At 46.6% G+C, this 12,609-nt stretch overlaps 1 protein-coding gene across 4 annotated transcripts in view; it reads right to left on the bottom strand.

Annotated features, from left to right (window-relative positions):
* Positions 1 to 12,609, bottom strand: part of CUNH16orf71 (chromosome unknown C16orf71 homolog) — a 203,623-nt gene that overhangs the window by 29,872 nt on the left and 161,142 nt on the right. For all 4 annotated transcript variants that reach the window (XM_019539984.1, XM_019539985.1, XM_019539983.1 and 1 more), the window contains one exon: positions 1,648 to 1,843. In XM_019539984.1, the coding sequence (XP_019395529.1) occupies positions 1,648 to 1,843 (196 nt within the window). The remainder of the gene's footprint in view (positions 1 to 1,647; positions 1,844 to 12,609) is intronic.

Here is a 12,609-nt window from a genome sequence, read left to right on the forward strand (position 1 = left end):
TGCCACAGGGCTTTTCATTCTGTGGAAGCAGTTATACTTCCTAAGAGGCCAAGTAGGTGAATACATGCAGAGCAGTGTAGAAGGCTGCTTTGGTGGTTACTAGTCAAATTAAGAACTGTATTTAGATTTCTTCTTTGGGATGGGTATACTGACCTTCAGAGAACGTATTAAGACCTTCTGGGTAAGGAGTATTTTCTTTATTTTAATATGTAAAAGCTCTCTTTCTTGAAACAGAAGGCCTTTCACAAGAATCTCAACCTCCTTAGTGAAGCCAGATCCCTGAAACAAGGACAGCTGCATAACTGAGGTTGTAGCCTTTGAGTTAGATGAGGCATGTCCTGCAAGAAGCACAGCCTGGAGTGAGATCCTGCCTACTAGCTATCTTTCTGTAACTCAGGCAGCAAATGCATCTTCATAATTAGGCAATAGCCTGATTGTGGATGATGCCAATCACTCCAGTCATACCAGACCCATAGTGTGTGGAAATTCACTGTAGGCTAGTAAGGGATTATGATTTTTCTTTTTACAAATTCAATTTTTTGGGACTCTTTGGAATTCTCCAGATGTGCTTAGCCTAATCTTAATGGAATAGTAACTGCTATAGATGAAAACACAGATTATGCATAGAAATATTCGGCAGCCCAAAAAGTGATTTGGAACGTGATTTCCAAAAAGTCCATGCAGCTAGGATATAGGTGTCTGGTATCTGGGATGTGATCTTAGTAAGAGCAATCATGGTCTCACTGATGAGGGGGAGACACTTTACTAAGAGTAGACTGCTATATAACATCCACAAGCCTATTCTTAGGCTGTTCACCTTCCTCCATCATAATCTGCAGTCTTGATCCTGGAAGTCCTTCTGTCAGAGCCAACCAAGTCATAGCCAGGCAGGACCAGAGTCAAGGATTTACTAGAATGCAAATAGCCAAGGTCAAACCCAGGTATCAGTCCAGTTTCCAGGGTGTCAAGCCAAGGTCAAGACAAGGTCATGGTCAGGACAAGCAGTTGATCAAAGCCAAAGGGTCCAAGACAGGAGAAAAAGTAACCAGGAACAAATAGGAAGATCCAAGGCAGCAGGAGTAGCAACACCTAACAATGTTATTGCTGGGACAAGGTCCTAGAAGAAGTGGGAGGGTTTTATAGCACTCCAATGAGGGGCTTGTGGTACTCATTGTTCACTCAGGTCACCTGGTACATCACTGGGACTTTCATGCGAGGGTCCTGACTGAGCTGGGGTTAATGTTCAGTCAGCTGCTTGATGGTGTTGCAGCCTGAGCTGTCTATGGCTATAAAAGTCCCGGTTCAAATCCCAGGGGTCCTGATGCCCTCAAGTCACTAATTTCCTTTTTAAGAGGAGAGTCCATGGCCAGAAAGATCACATTGGAATGCTAGTAAAAGGTTTCTGAGCCTGAGATGTCAAGTCAGGGCAAATGATGGTTGCGTTAATACCTGTGGCTATCTGAGCTGCATATAACACAACCCACCCTACAGCTGCAGTGTGGGTCTAAATCTGTCCTAGGGGGCCTCATGAGTTTGACATCCCTGGTATAAGTACATGCCAATGCTTGAACAAGCTGTAGAATTATGTTTGTTTCCCTTGACATATCTGAGCCATTTAGACATTTTTTTTTAAACTCAAAAGCCTACCGTAAAATCCATTTTGGATTAAGCTGGTGCCATACTGAGCCCTCCAAAGGAATGGATTTTGTGCTCTGGCCAGGTGAGGATCCTCTGGCCCCAATAAGTCAAGTAGCTTCTTCACAGCATTCTGTCTCTGAAGGCACAACACAAGGGAGGAGCCTGAGGTGAGGTAGTTGCAAGAAGCTTCCAAGATTGCTGGATCCTGAAGGGAATAAGGTAAAGAAACAGATTGCACTGTTTGACTTTGTTGCAAATTTCCAATGGGTAGCAAGCAAACAAGTCAACTTACTTGCTTCCTGCAATAGTATATATGCCCATCTTCTCTTCAGGTAGAGCTGCCTCAGTACACACTGAAATAACCAAACCAGCAGCTGGGCATCTCAACCCCATTAGGGGATAGGCACTGACTCTGTGGGTGCTCTGTTGCTCAAGCAAACACTGAAAAAAATTAGTGAGTACTCAACAGAGCCATGCGTGCAGATGTTAAAACCAACCAACCAAAAAATGCACGTTACTGGAAAAAAGAGCATGTTCCTGAAATCCGGCTCTTCCGCGTCTGTATAGATTGGGTGCTTCAGCAGGGTTTTTTGGTGCTTTTAGCTAAAGCTGATTCAATCAGCTATTAAATGAAAGCACCAAAAAGGCCCCACTAAAGTGCTGCATCTTTAGAGATGCTGCAGAGCTGGGTTGAAGTAACGTGCTGCCTCTTCTGGGCATGCGTGGGGCTCAGCACAGGAATGTGCTGGGTTAAAAGTAAAGCGCTGTTTTGGTGGGGGGGTTGTTATGTCTGCAAGCATCCACCGGCAAAAAACAAAGGTGGCACCTATGCACCAGGGACTGCATGTGGCAGCCCCCTTTATGCACAATCTTATAGAAGGGTCCAGATTTGGTTGTCTACATGGCATTTCTGGTCATCTGAGTCTTTTATGTACCAGGCAGGAATTTTAGTCATGGCTGCATAGACTGCACATGTACATAGTGGCCTGTATGTATAGGCTGGGTCTGCACAGTAATCTGTGCACTGGCAATGCATGTACATATGACCCTTATAGACATGCAGTGGCCTCTGGATGCCTGAAAATGTAGTCAACCAAAATACGTAACCAGAGGAACTTATTGAGTCAGGAATGGAGGAGAAGAGAGAGCTTTCCTGTGTTTTGCCTACAATAACTGAGTAGCTAGGGCAATGGGGTCAACCTTTTTGGCAGGTGTGCCACAAATTAAGCCCTGTGCCCTCCCCAAGTGCCACTCCAAACCCCTTCCCCTGTCCTATCTACAATCTGCTTCCACAGAACACCATGAGGTGTTCTATCCCTTATAAACAACCATCCTACCTAACATAGCTGTTGGCATCATGATTACACCTATATTGTCCCATTCATTTTGAACCTTGACAATTTGTGGCAGTGAGTTTCACAGACTATTTTGTGTACAATACTCTTTGCTTGTATCTGTTTTAAAAACCTAGCTAACAAACAGCCTAGAACATTGCACACTGGTTTACTGAAAGGTTGGGTGGCAGCAGAATAAATAATTCATTGTATCAAACTTCTTTTCTTTTAGTAACAACATGGAAGACTAATTTCTCTCTCAGAATCAAATGTACATTAGCTTAATGTGTTACGTGTGCCTGACTGCGCAGTTCCAGCGGCACACAGGTTGTTTCTGCACCTACTTTGCTGTAGCAATGAGCTATGGCAACGTAGTTCGTTGCTACAGCAATGTAGCAGTAGCATCATGATTAGTGCCTGCCAACGCTATGCCACTGCAGCAATAAGCTACATCACCATAGCTCGTCGCTACAGTGATGTAGCATCTCGTGTAGATGTGCCCAGAAAGAACCTCTTTTAGTGCAGAAATTCTCTTCCTGCCCCAGTCATGCAGATATATAAGCACAAATCAGACCTAAGATCTGAGAGTAGGGAGGTTTGACTGTTATCATGGAAAAAGAGTGAAGGATGGAACCTGCCTGCAGGGACATCAGGGATTGAGGCTTGATTTGCTTAGAGATAAGTAGTGTTGGATGATCCAGTCTTCAACAGTGTTGCATTTGCTTTGAGTGACAACTACTGGGCTCAGTCCAGAGGTAGGGATTCTAAATATAGGAGTAATTCTTTCTTGTTTGTCATATATGCATCCACTACTTGGCTGCATGCACCTTGGTGTGGAAGCTATGGAGCCAGATCATGCAGCTGGGTTTTGGGGAGCTCCCCAGTTGCCAGTTGCTTACTAGAGGGGCTCCTTAGTCCCCAGCTATATGTGCTCTGGCCTGGAAGCAGTGCGCACGGAGCTAGTGACTGATGAGCTCTCCAGTTTCAAGCAGCATGCTTCTATACTGGGAATTGGCACTTGGGGCTCTCCCCATTGCTCTCCCCACCTGATCAGCAGAGGCAGTCCCTGGTTCAGAGACCCACCTACTTAAAGGCACACTGGTGCAGCCCAGCATCAGGGAAGTGGTTCCCTAATGCCAGGCTGCATCAGTGCTACCAGCAAGCAGGGAACCTGGTTTGGGGGACTGGGTCCCCCATGCCAGGTTCCTGGCTGCACAATTGTACAATTGGGTTCTGAGGAATATTATCCCCATGCACATCTGATACAGCAGGAGGTGTGATCTTTGGGATTGGGCATAAAATTCCTCAGAGCCCAACTGTACAGTGATTCTAATGTCTGCCAGGGGCCTGGATTTCAATGATTCAGCATTAGGGCTGTGCGAAATGCCACCGTTCCATTTTGACTTGTGTTTCGACGGAACAGCATTTCGTTTTGAATTTAGTTTCGATTCGAAACTGCTGTTCCATTTCATTTTGTTGAAACAGTTTTGCTGTTTTGACACTTTTTCGATGTTTTTCCCATAAGCTATAATGGGGAAGCTTGAAACAGCCTATAACTTTGTCATTTCTGGCCTGATTTGGATGAAATGATAGCCCCTTCTGAGGGCACGAAGCCTGCCAAGTTTCAAGGAGATAGGTACAGGGGTTTCAGGGAAACTGCACCTCAGAGTCTTGAAAGTAAAAAACTCATGTCATGTATATGTGCTAAGCCACAGCAGGGTCACAACTGCAGCCTTGTTATCCCTTGCTGAGGCAACAAAACCTGCCAAGTTTCAAGGACATAGGTGCAGCAGTTTGGGGAAAACTGTACGTCAAGCTGCGGACAAGAAAAACTCATGACATGGGTGACACTGTGTGTGTGTTAAGGCTCAGCAGGGTGACAGCTGCAGGCCTGCTAGCCCCTGCTGAGGCCATGAAGCCTGCCAGCCGTCAAGGGGATCAGTGCAGGGGCTTCTATATTCTGGGGCCCTGCACCTCTGGCTGCTGACAGGCAAAACTCATGACATGGGTGCTTGTGGGACTGTGTCTGTCTTGGGGCACAAGGGGGGTGAAAACTGCAGGCCTCCTAGGCCCTGCTGCAGCCACAAAGCCTGCCAGCTGTCAAGGAGACAGGTGCAGGGGGAGTCTGGGTTTAGCTTTAGCTGCTGACAGGCAAAACTTGAGTCATGGGTGGGTGACACTGTGTGTGTGTTAAGGTACACCCTCACTCAACTGACACCAAGGCAGAAAGCAGGGCAGTTCAAACAATGCTGTCTTTTATGCAGTTTTTCCATCCCACCCCCCAGAGCACTGGGATTGGCAGGGACCTTAGGAAAGGATGACAGTCACTAGTCACACAGTCAATAATGAGAGCACTCCTTCCCCTCCTTTCAACTTGCTTGTTTCATTTGGAGGCTGTTTCGAAGCTCTCTGGTTCATTTTGATTTTGCTGTTTCAAGCTCAAAATGAGTTGAAACAGCGTCGAAATTAAACTGCCATCGAAATTTCGCACAGCCCTATTCAGCATCTATGATACTGCTGCTGAAGAAGGATAGAGCAAGGGCTTGTTATAGCCCAGCCAAACTGTCTAAATGGATGGACAAGAACAGGGTTGTCCAACTTCAAAGTGGTCAGAGGCTACATGTTGCACTGATTGCAGACCCCGGGCCATACATCCCATGGGCTACAAGTTGCAGTATTCACGTGAGCTCCCCAAAGCCCCTGATGTGTGCAGTGCCCCCTGCCACACAACCCCCCACATTGCCACCACTGCATGGGCAATCCCCCTCACTAACTGCTGCTATGCAAGAACTGCAAGCCTCCCCATTGCTACTACCATACTGGTGATCACACCTGCAACTGCTGCTGGCCAAGCCCTCCATTCACATCACTGCACAGGCAATTCTCCACTGCTGCACAAACAGTATAAGCCCCTCTCCTCCCCCAATGCTACCACCACCATGCACACCATTCCCTTGTGCTGCTGCATGAACCCCTTCCCTCCTCCTACCAGATGAGCCCCCTCTCTTGTCACCAGCACTGTGCAGGTGATCCCGCCCCACAGTGCCCACCACCGCCACATGAGCAGCATGAGCCCCCTGCCTGAGCCCTCATCCCATTGGCACTGTTTTATGGGCAGTGAGCTCACCGAGCCTTCTGCCAGGCTGTCCTGCCCTAGAGATCCTGGTTACTACCACTTCAATAGGAACAGTGGTGGCCAGGTGGAAGCTTGGGGGCCACATGTTAACTTTTCGCAGGCTGGATGAGGCCCATGGGCTACCAGCTGGACAGCCTTGGACTAGAATGTCATAGCTATTGTACATCATAGTCCTGCAGGGACTGCTCTTTAGTACAGAAGTAGCAAGCACAAAACAATGTGGTCCAGGTTACAGGGCATAAGGCTAGGGTCCATGGTATCCTAGTTCCCCTCTTGGTTCTGGTGTTGACCCGCCATGACATTGAACAAATCACTGGACCTCTGTTTCCCACCCTACTCTTGTCTATTTTCAGACATTAAGTTTACAGGCAGGGACTATTTCATATTATGTGCTTGCCTAGTGTCCAAAAGAAAGATGCCTTGATTTCAGCTGGACAGCAGCAGTAGGAATAGGTAGCAAGAACAGGAGAATAATTTGATAGTCTGAGAGACATAATTGATGAGGAGCCTGTGTTTTCTGGAAATGTGCAAAAATCCCTCAGAAAAACTGGGGGGGAGGGGGAGGAATAGCTTAGAGCAAGTCAAAACAACAATTTTTCCATTTTCTCAACAAGACAAAACAACTGAAAAATATTTGCTTGGGGAAAACTTAAACATTTCCTTTGACCTTCACAACCTGCTCATTTCATTTTCCATTTTGTCCCAATTTTTCATTACATTTTGGCAATTCACAAAATAAAAACAACAATCTGAAAAGAAGAGTTGGAATTTCATTTAAAAAATGGCAACTTGAACCATTTTGGTGTCTCCATTTTTGTTGGGTGAATCTACTCATTGAATTTGACCTGACTTTGCCAATCCTTTTTAATTACTTGAAAAACTGCATTTTTCAGTGAATAAGCAATTCATTGAAAAATATGTGCTCAGATCCAGAAAACAGTTCTGCTCTTGTGTGGATAGACAAGTTAAGCAAGAATTTTGATACAAGTTGTGATCCTTGTCAATCTTGCATTTAAAAACACATTTGTCTCAGGAAATTATATAAGTTGAGGAAAGCATTATTGGAGTAACAAGATCATTCAGATGGTATTATTGTCTATGGGGAATGTATATAAAAAACTTCACAAGACTATACTGTGCGAAGGAAGTGCAATTTGAGCTGGTGGAAGACTGTCAAAAAGAATTTCAAAAATAAAAGTTCTAGTTGTTCCTGTTCTGCAGGATTTTAAACCAACCATCTTTCATTATTTGAACTATTTGAGAGAATTTTTTTATAAAAAATATCATCTAGTTATCTAAATAATCATCAACAATTTTGTTACTGATCAAAAATATTTTAAAAAATCATTCATTATCAGTTTCAGAAGCAACTGATAAAAGTAGCAATAAACATTTCAATGAAAAATGCAATAAAACTGCAATATTTGCATATTTTTAAAGAAGTCAACTGAATTTTTCAAATGTTTCATTTAGAAACAAATGGCTATCTCAATAAAACAACAACAGCATTGTTCGGGATTGTAGGGGGGCAGTCAGGAAGGCCAAGGCAGAGATGGAACTGGGACTAGCAACCCAGATCAAGGACAACAAGAAGTCCTTTTCTAAATACACAGGGGGTAAAAAGAAGGTTCCGGGTAACGTGGGGCGTCTGCAGGACACACTTGGAAATCTGGTGGTCTCACCAGATGACAAAGCTAACTGTCATGGGGAGGAATCAAGGGATAGACCCCGAGGGGCCAGGGGGGAACCCTGGGGTCAGGAACATGCTGGGGAAGACGAAAGGAGACAGAAAAAAACCAGAAAATCCCTTACCTGTAGCTGGAGCCGCAGCGAAACTGGAAATGATGGAGGGACCTGAGCGGCTCGTTAGCCACACCTTTTTAAAGCTGCAGCCAGCTGGTAACAGGGGTGACGGGAGCTGGACAGGGAAGATAAAAGGAGCCACGGGCGAGGACCCAGAGGAGGGAACCAGAAGGTCGCCGGTGGGAAAGTCGTTCCCGGGACCCCCATCAGGGGGAATAGGGGGCAGGACTGCCTCCCACTGTGCAGAAAGACACCTTGAAGTCTGGTGCAGGAAAGACGCCGGTGGCAGAACAGAGAAGGGAGAAGAGGAGGCACCCCATTCCGACAGAGGACTCGGATGGGAAGACCGAGCAGAACAGAAGGAGTGGGTCAATGGGAAGTGCCCTCAAAGAACTAGGGAGGACAGCAGAACACAGGACGCCATACCAGGTAGGGCCAGTGTGGGCTCAAGAGGGCTCAAGGAGATACCCCAGGCGGGGAATGAAGAGCCTAAACAGCAAGAGGGGCTGCGGAAGATGGGCTCCAGCAACGCTGAGTCACCCAGCAGGAAATGGGGGGAAGACATGGCTAGAGGGACCACCAAGGGTCAGCAAACCCACAGGCTGGGTGAAGAATGGAGGGGAGAACATGGTAGCCGGCAGACAGGGCAGACCCAGAGACAGGCCAGTTAGGGGCTTTAGAAGTCTGGTCCTAGCGTAGTGGAGTAAGCTGTGGGGTCAGGTAGTAAAAGGCCAGTAGGCACATCCTAAGCAACCTGGGAGTCTATCTGGTATTGTGGGTTTTTTTGTCTCTTTCTGTTTCCCACTTTTGGAGAGGTTGTTAGGTACGGCCTAGAGAGATCCCTTAGTGTTGGCTAAACCACGAAAACCTCAAGGAGAACTAGACAGTTGGGGGACCCAGTAGATAGAGTATGAGGTGGGCTGCTCAGGTGGCCTATTGCCAATCTCTATAGGAGGACATGGGGCCAAACATCATCAGGAACTTGTCGCAGCTGGGTATAAGGGCAAGGTATAGGGGAGGCTGGAGCCTCGCGGAAGATCACCGTCCAGAGTTTCCAGACACTTGAGAACCCTGGTAGTCAGACCCCACCACTGGAGTAAGATACAAAGTCATGGCAGACGAGATTGGGGAAAAGAATACCCCAAAGGGGGGAAACATCCACTCGGCAGGATCTCAAGGACAGATCAGCGGACACCCCTATACATCTGGGGTCACGTGGCATGTGACTGGATGTTCGAGACCCGATGGGTGCACTAACCTATTTAACAATTTCTTTGCCTCCATTTTTCTGAGCAGGGACCAGGTCATCCCCCCCCACCAGGATCCCCGATCATCCCAGGGGAGGCACAGCCAGGTGCAGGGTCAGAAAGGACCTAGTCAGGGAACTTCTGGTGGGACTAGATGTGTTCAAATCAGCAGGTTCTGATGACCTCCACCCCAGGGTGCTGAGGGAAGTAGCAGAAGTCATTGTGGGACCCCTGGCACAGCTTTATGAGCACTCATGGTGCTCTGGTGTAGTGCAAGAGGACTAGAAAAGGGCCAATGTGGTCCCTATTTTCAAAAAAGGGAGGAAGGAGGACCCAGGAAATTATAGGCCTGTTAGTCCTACTTCGGTCCTGGGGAAGCTCTTTGAGAAAATTATCCAGGTTCACATCTGCAAGGGGCAAGCAGGGGAGTGTGTGCTTAGGGGCAACCAACATGGGTTCATTAGAGGCAGGTCCTGTCAGACCAACCTGGTGGCCTTCTACGACCAACTCACAAAATCTTTGGACACAGGTGTCGCAGTGGACGTAGTCTTTTTGGACTTTAGGAAGGCCTTCGACACTGTCTCTCACCCCATTCTTGTTAAAAAATTTAGGAGATTGTGGTGTTTATGCCTACACAGTCAGATGGGTTGCCAACTGGCTAGAGGGCCATACCCAGAAAGCAGTGGTGGATGGTCATTTTCGACCTGGAGGGATGAGGGCAGTGGGGTCCCCCAGGGCTCGGACCTCGGGCCCGCACTGTTCAACATCTTCATCAGTGACTTGGACAAGGGGCTGAACAGCACCTTGTTCAAATTCGCATATGACACTAAGATGTGGGGAGAAGTGGGCACGCCAGAGATGAAGGACAGGCTGCAATTGGATCTGGACAGGTTACAGAGGTGGGCAGATGAGAATAAGATGGGATTCAATACTGACAAGTGCAGGGTACTGAACCTAGGGAGAAAGAACAAGCAGCATGCCTACAGGCTGGGGAACTCCCTTCCCGTCAAGATGAACATGGGCTGACAATGTGGGGACACAGTCAGGAAGGCTAACCGCACCTTATCATGCATCCACAGATGCATCACGAGCAGGTCCAAGGAGGTGATTCTCACCCCCTTTATATGACATTGGTCAGGCCACAGTTGGAGTACTGTATTCAGTTCTGGACACTGCACTTCAGGAGGGATGTGGACAACATCGAGAGGGTTAAGAGGAGGGCCACTCGCATGATCAGGGGGCAGCAAGGCAGGCCTTACAAAGAGAAGCTGCAGGACCTGAACCTGTTCAGCTTCCACAAGAGAAGGCTGAGATGGGGGGAATCTGGAGGCCATCTATAAACTGGCCAAGGGAGACCAGCAAGCAATGGGAGAGTCCCTTTCCCCCGAGCACTACTGGGAGTAACAAGGAATAATGGCCGTAGGTTGACAGAGAATAGATTCAGGCTAGATATCAGAAGCCGCTACTTCACAGTCAGGGTGGCTGGGATCTGGAACCAACTTCAGAGGGAAGTGGTGTTTGCTGCTACCCTGGGGGTCTTCAAAAGGAGGCTAGATAGACACCTTGCTGGGGTTGTTTGACCCCAGCATTCTTTCCTGCCCATGGCAAAGGGTCGGACTTGATGATCTCCTCAGGTCCCTTCCAACCCTACCATCTATGAAACTATGAAGCAACAACATGGGACCAGAATCAAGCTGGTTCCTTCTCTTCTGTTGCCACATCATCTGTAGTAAAGATTCAGCAATCCAAATCTTCATTTACACCTGTCCCCTCATTGTCTTGTGCATCCACAATAGTTTTGCACATGTGTAGCTGTCTAGAATTTAGTAAGCAATTCTGTTAATGCAAAAGAAAGAACAGATTTCAGCTGAGCACTGGCTCTCCAGAGCTAACATGACTAAAAGCAGCAAAAGCTTCTCTGGGCATGTCTACAAGTGCAATCAATGTGCCTAAATTTTCTAAAATTCAGACACATTAAACTACACCCCCATATGCATCTGAACATGTGCCTGTCAGGAACAAATTTGCTTCTGATGAGAGTTCAGTCTTGGGATACTCCTGCCCTGCTCTCTCCGGTTGCCAGCCTGGGGCTGACAAGGGGTATGGGGTCTAGTCCTGATCTTCATGGAGCAGGGGAGAACTGTCCTGGCTGCTGGACAGCTGCCTCCTAGCCCCACGGAGATCAGGACCCATCCTGATCCCAGCATCCATCCCAGCATCGCACCATTCAGGAGCCGCCCTGGTACCTTGAGATATGAAGAAAAAATATTTAAAGATGTGTCTATAGCTGAATCGCTGATTCTCCAAATCAGCACTGAATCTTCAGATTCAGCCAAATCAAATTGGGGACAGTGATCTGAAACAATAAATCAAACTACTATCCCTGATTTGGGCTGAAACCGGAATCTGAATAGAATACGGCCCGTTTTGCACACCCCTACTGCCCGGCAGCTGGGTTAGCTCTCCCTGCCCCATAGAAATTGAGATGGTCCTGATCTCCATGTGGCTGGGGGGCAGCTGCATAGCAGCCAAGACAGCTCTCTCCATCCCTTGTGGCCCCCTGCTGCCTAGACTGACCGGGCAATTTGTTTCCAGTCAGTGTCTGTTAAGTGCACAGTGGTACATTAATTTAATATGCTGATTTCTAGGACCTATATCTAAAAGTACTAGAAAATGTGCATTACACTAATCTAGTATACAGTAATCACTATACATGTCTAGACAGTGATGCTTTACTGTGCATTAGTCTAATGTGCAGTAAAACATCTTGTGTAGATGCATCCTCTGTAACTCTAGGGCCTGAAGGGATTTTCTAGGTTTTCAATCCCAATGTCCTGCTATCAAAGACAACTATATCACATAAACCACCATAAATTAATCAAGTTCCATCTTCAAATTAAAACTAAACATTAGTAGCAAGGGTTCTGAATCTTTACAAGGGCCTTAGAGTAAGGAGGCATAAGCCTTTACAAGGACCTTAGAGTAAGGAGGCATAAGCTATACATACTGAGAGCCATCAGAGTGGGGTGAGATCTAACAAAATGGTTTTGATTCTATTTATTTGACCTTCACATTCATTTTAAAAATCACATGATTATTGATTCTTCATCCTCAGCTAAAAAGTACCATTGTAATTATGTAACTGCAGCAAATAGAAGGTCAATCTATTATTTATTGTGTGCCAAGGGCCAGAAGTTATTTAGATGCTCCATGTTAATATTTAAGATTAAAAGTAATCATGTTGCTGTAATGACATTGCTGTAGATATTTGTTGGAATGTGTGTAAATAAAACATTAGAAAGAGAAAGTAGGCTGGGGGCAATCAGACTACAAGGAAGTGAGGACAAAATCTTCCTTCAATTGTTATTCACATTGAAGAATAAACTACAGAATAATCCCACCTAAGGAACTAATCCAAACCCCACGAGAGTCTTTCTAGAAAATGCAGTGG

This window comes from Crocodylus porosus, unplaced genomic scaffold (genome assembly GCF_001723895.1).
Source record: "Crocodylus porosus isolate Cpor-Errol unplaced genomic scaffold, CroPor_comp1, whole genome shotgun sequence".
Classification (NCBI taxonomy): Eukaryota; Metazoa; Chordata; order Crocodylia; family Crocodylidae; genus Crocodylus; species Crocodylus porosus.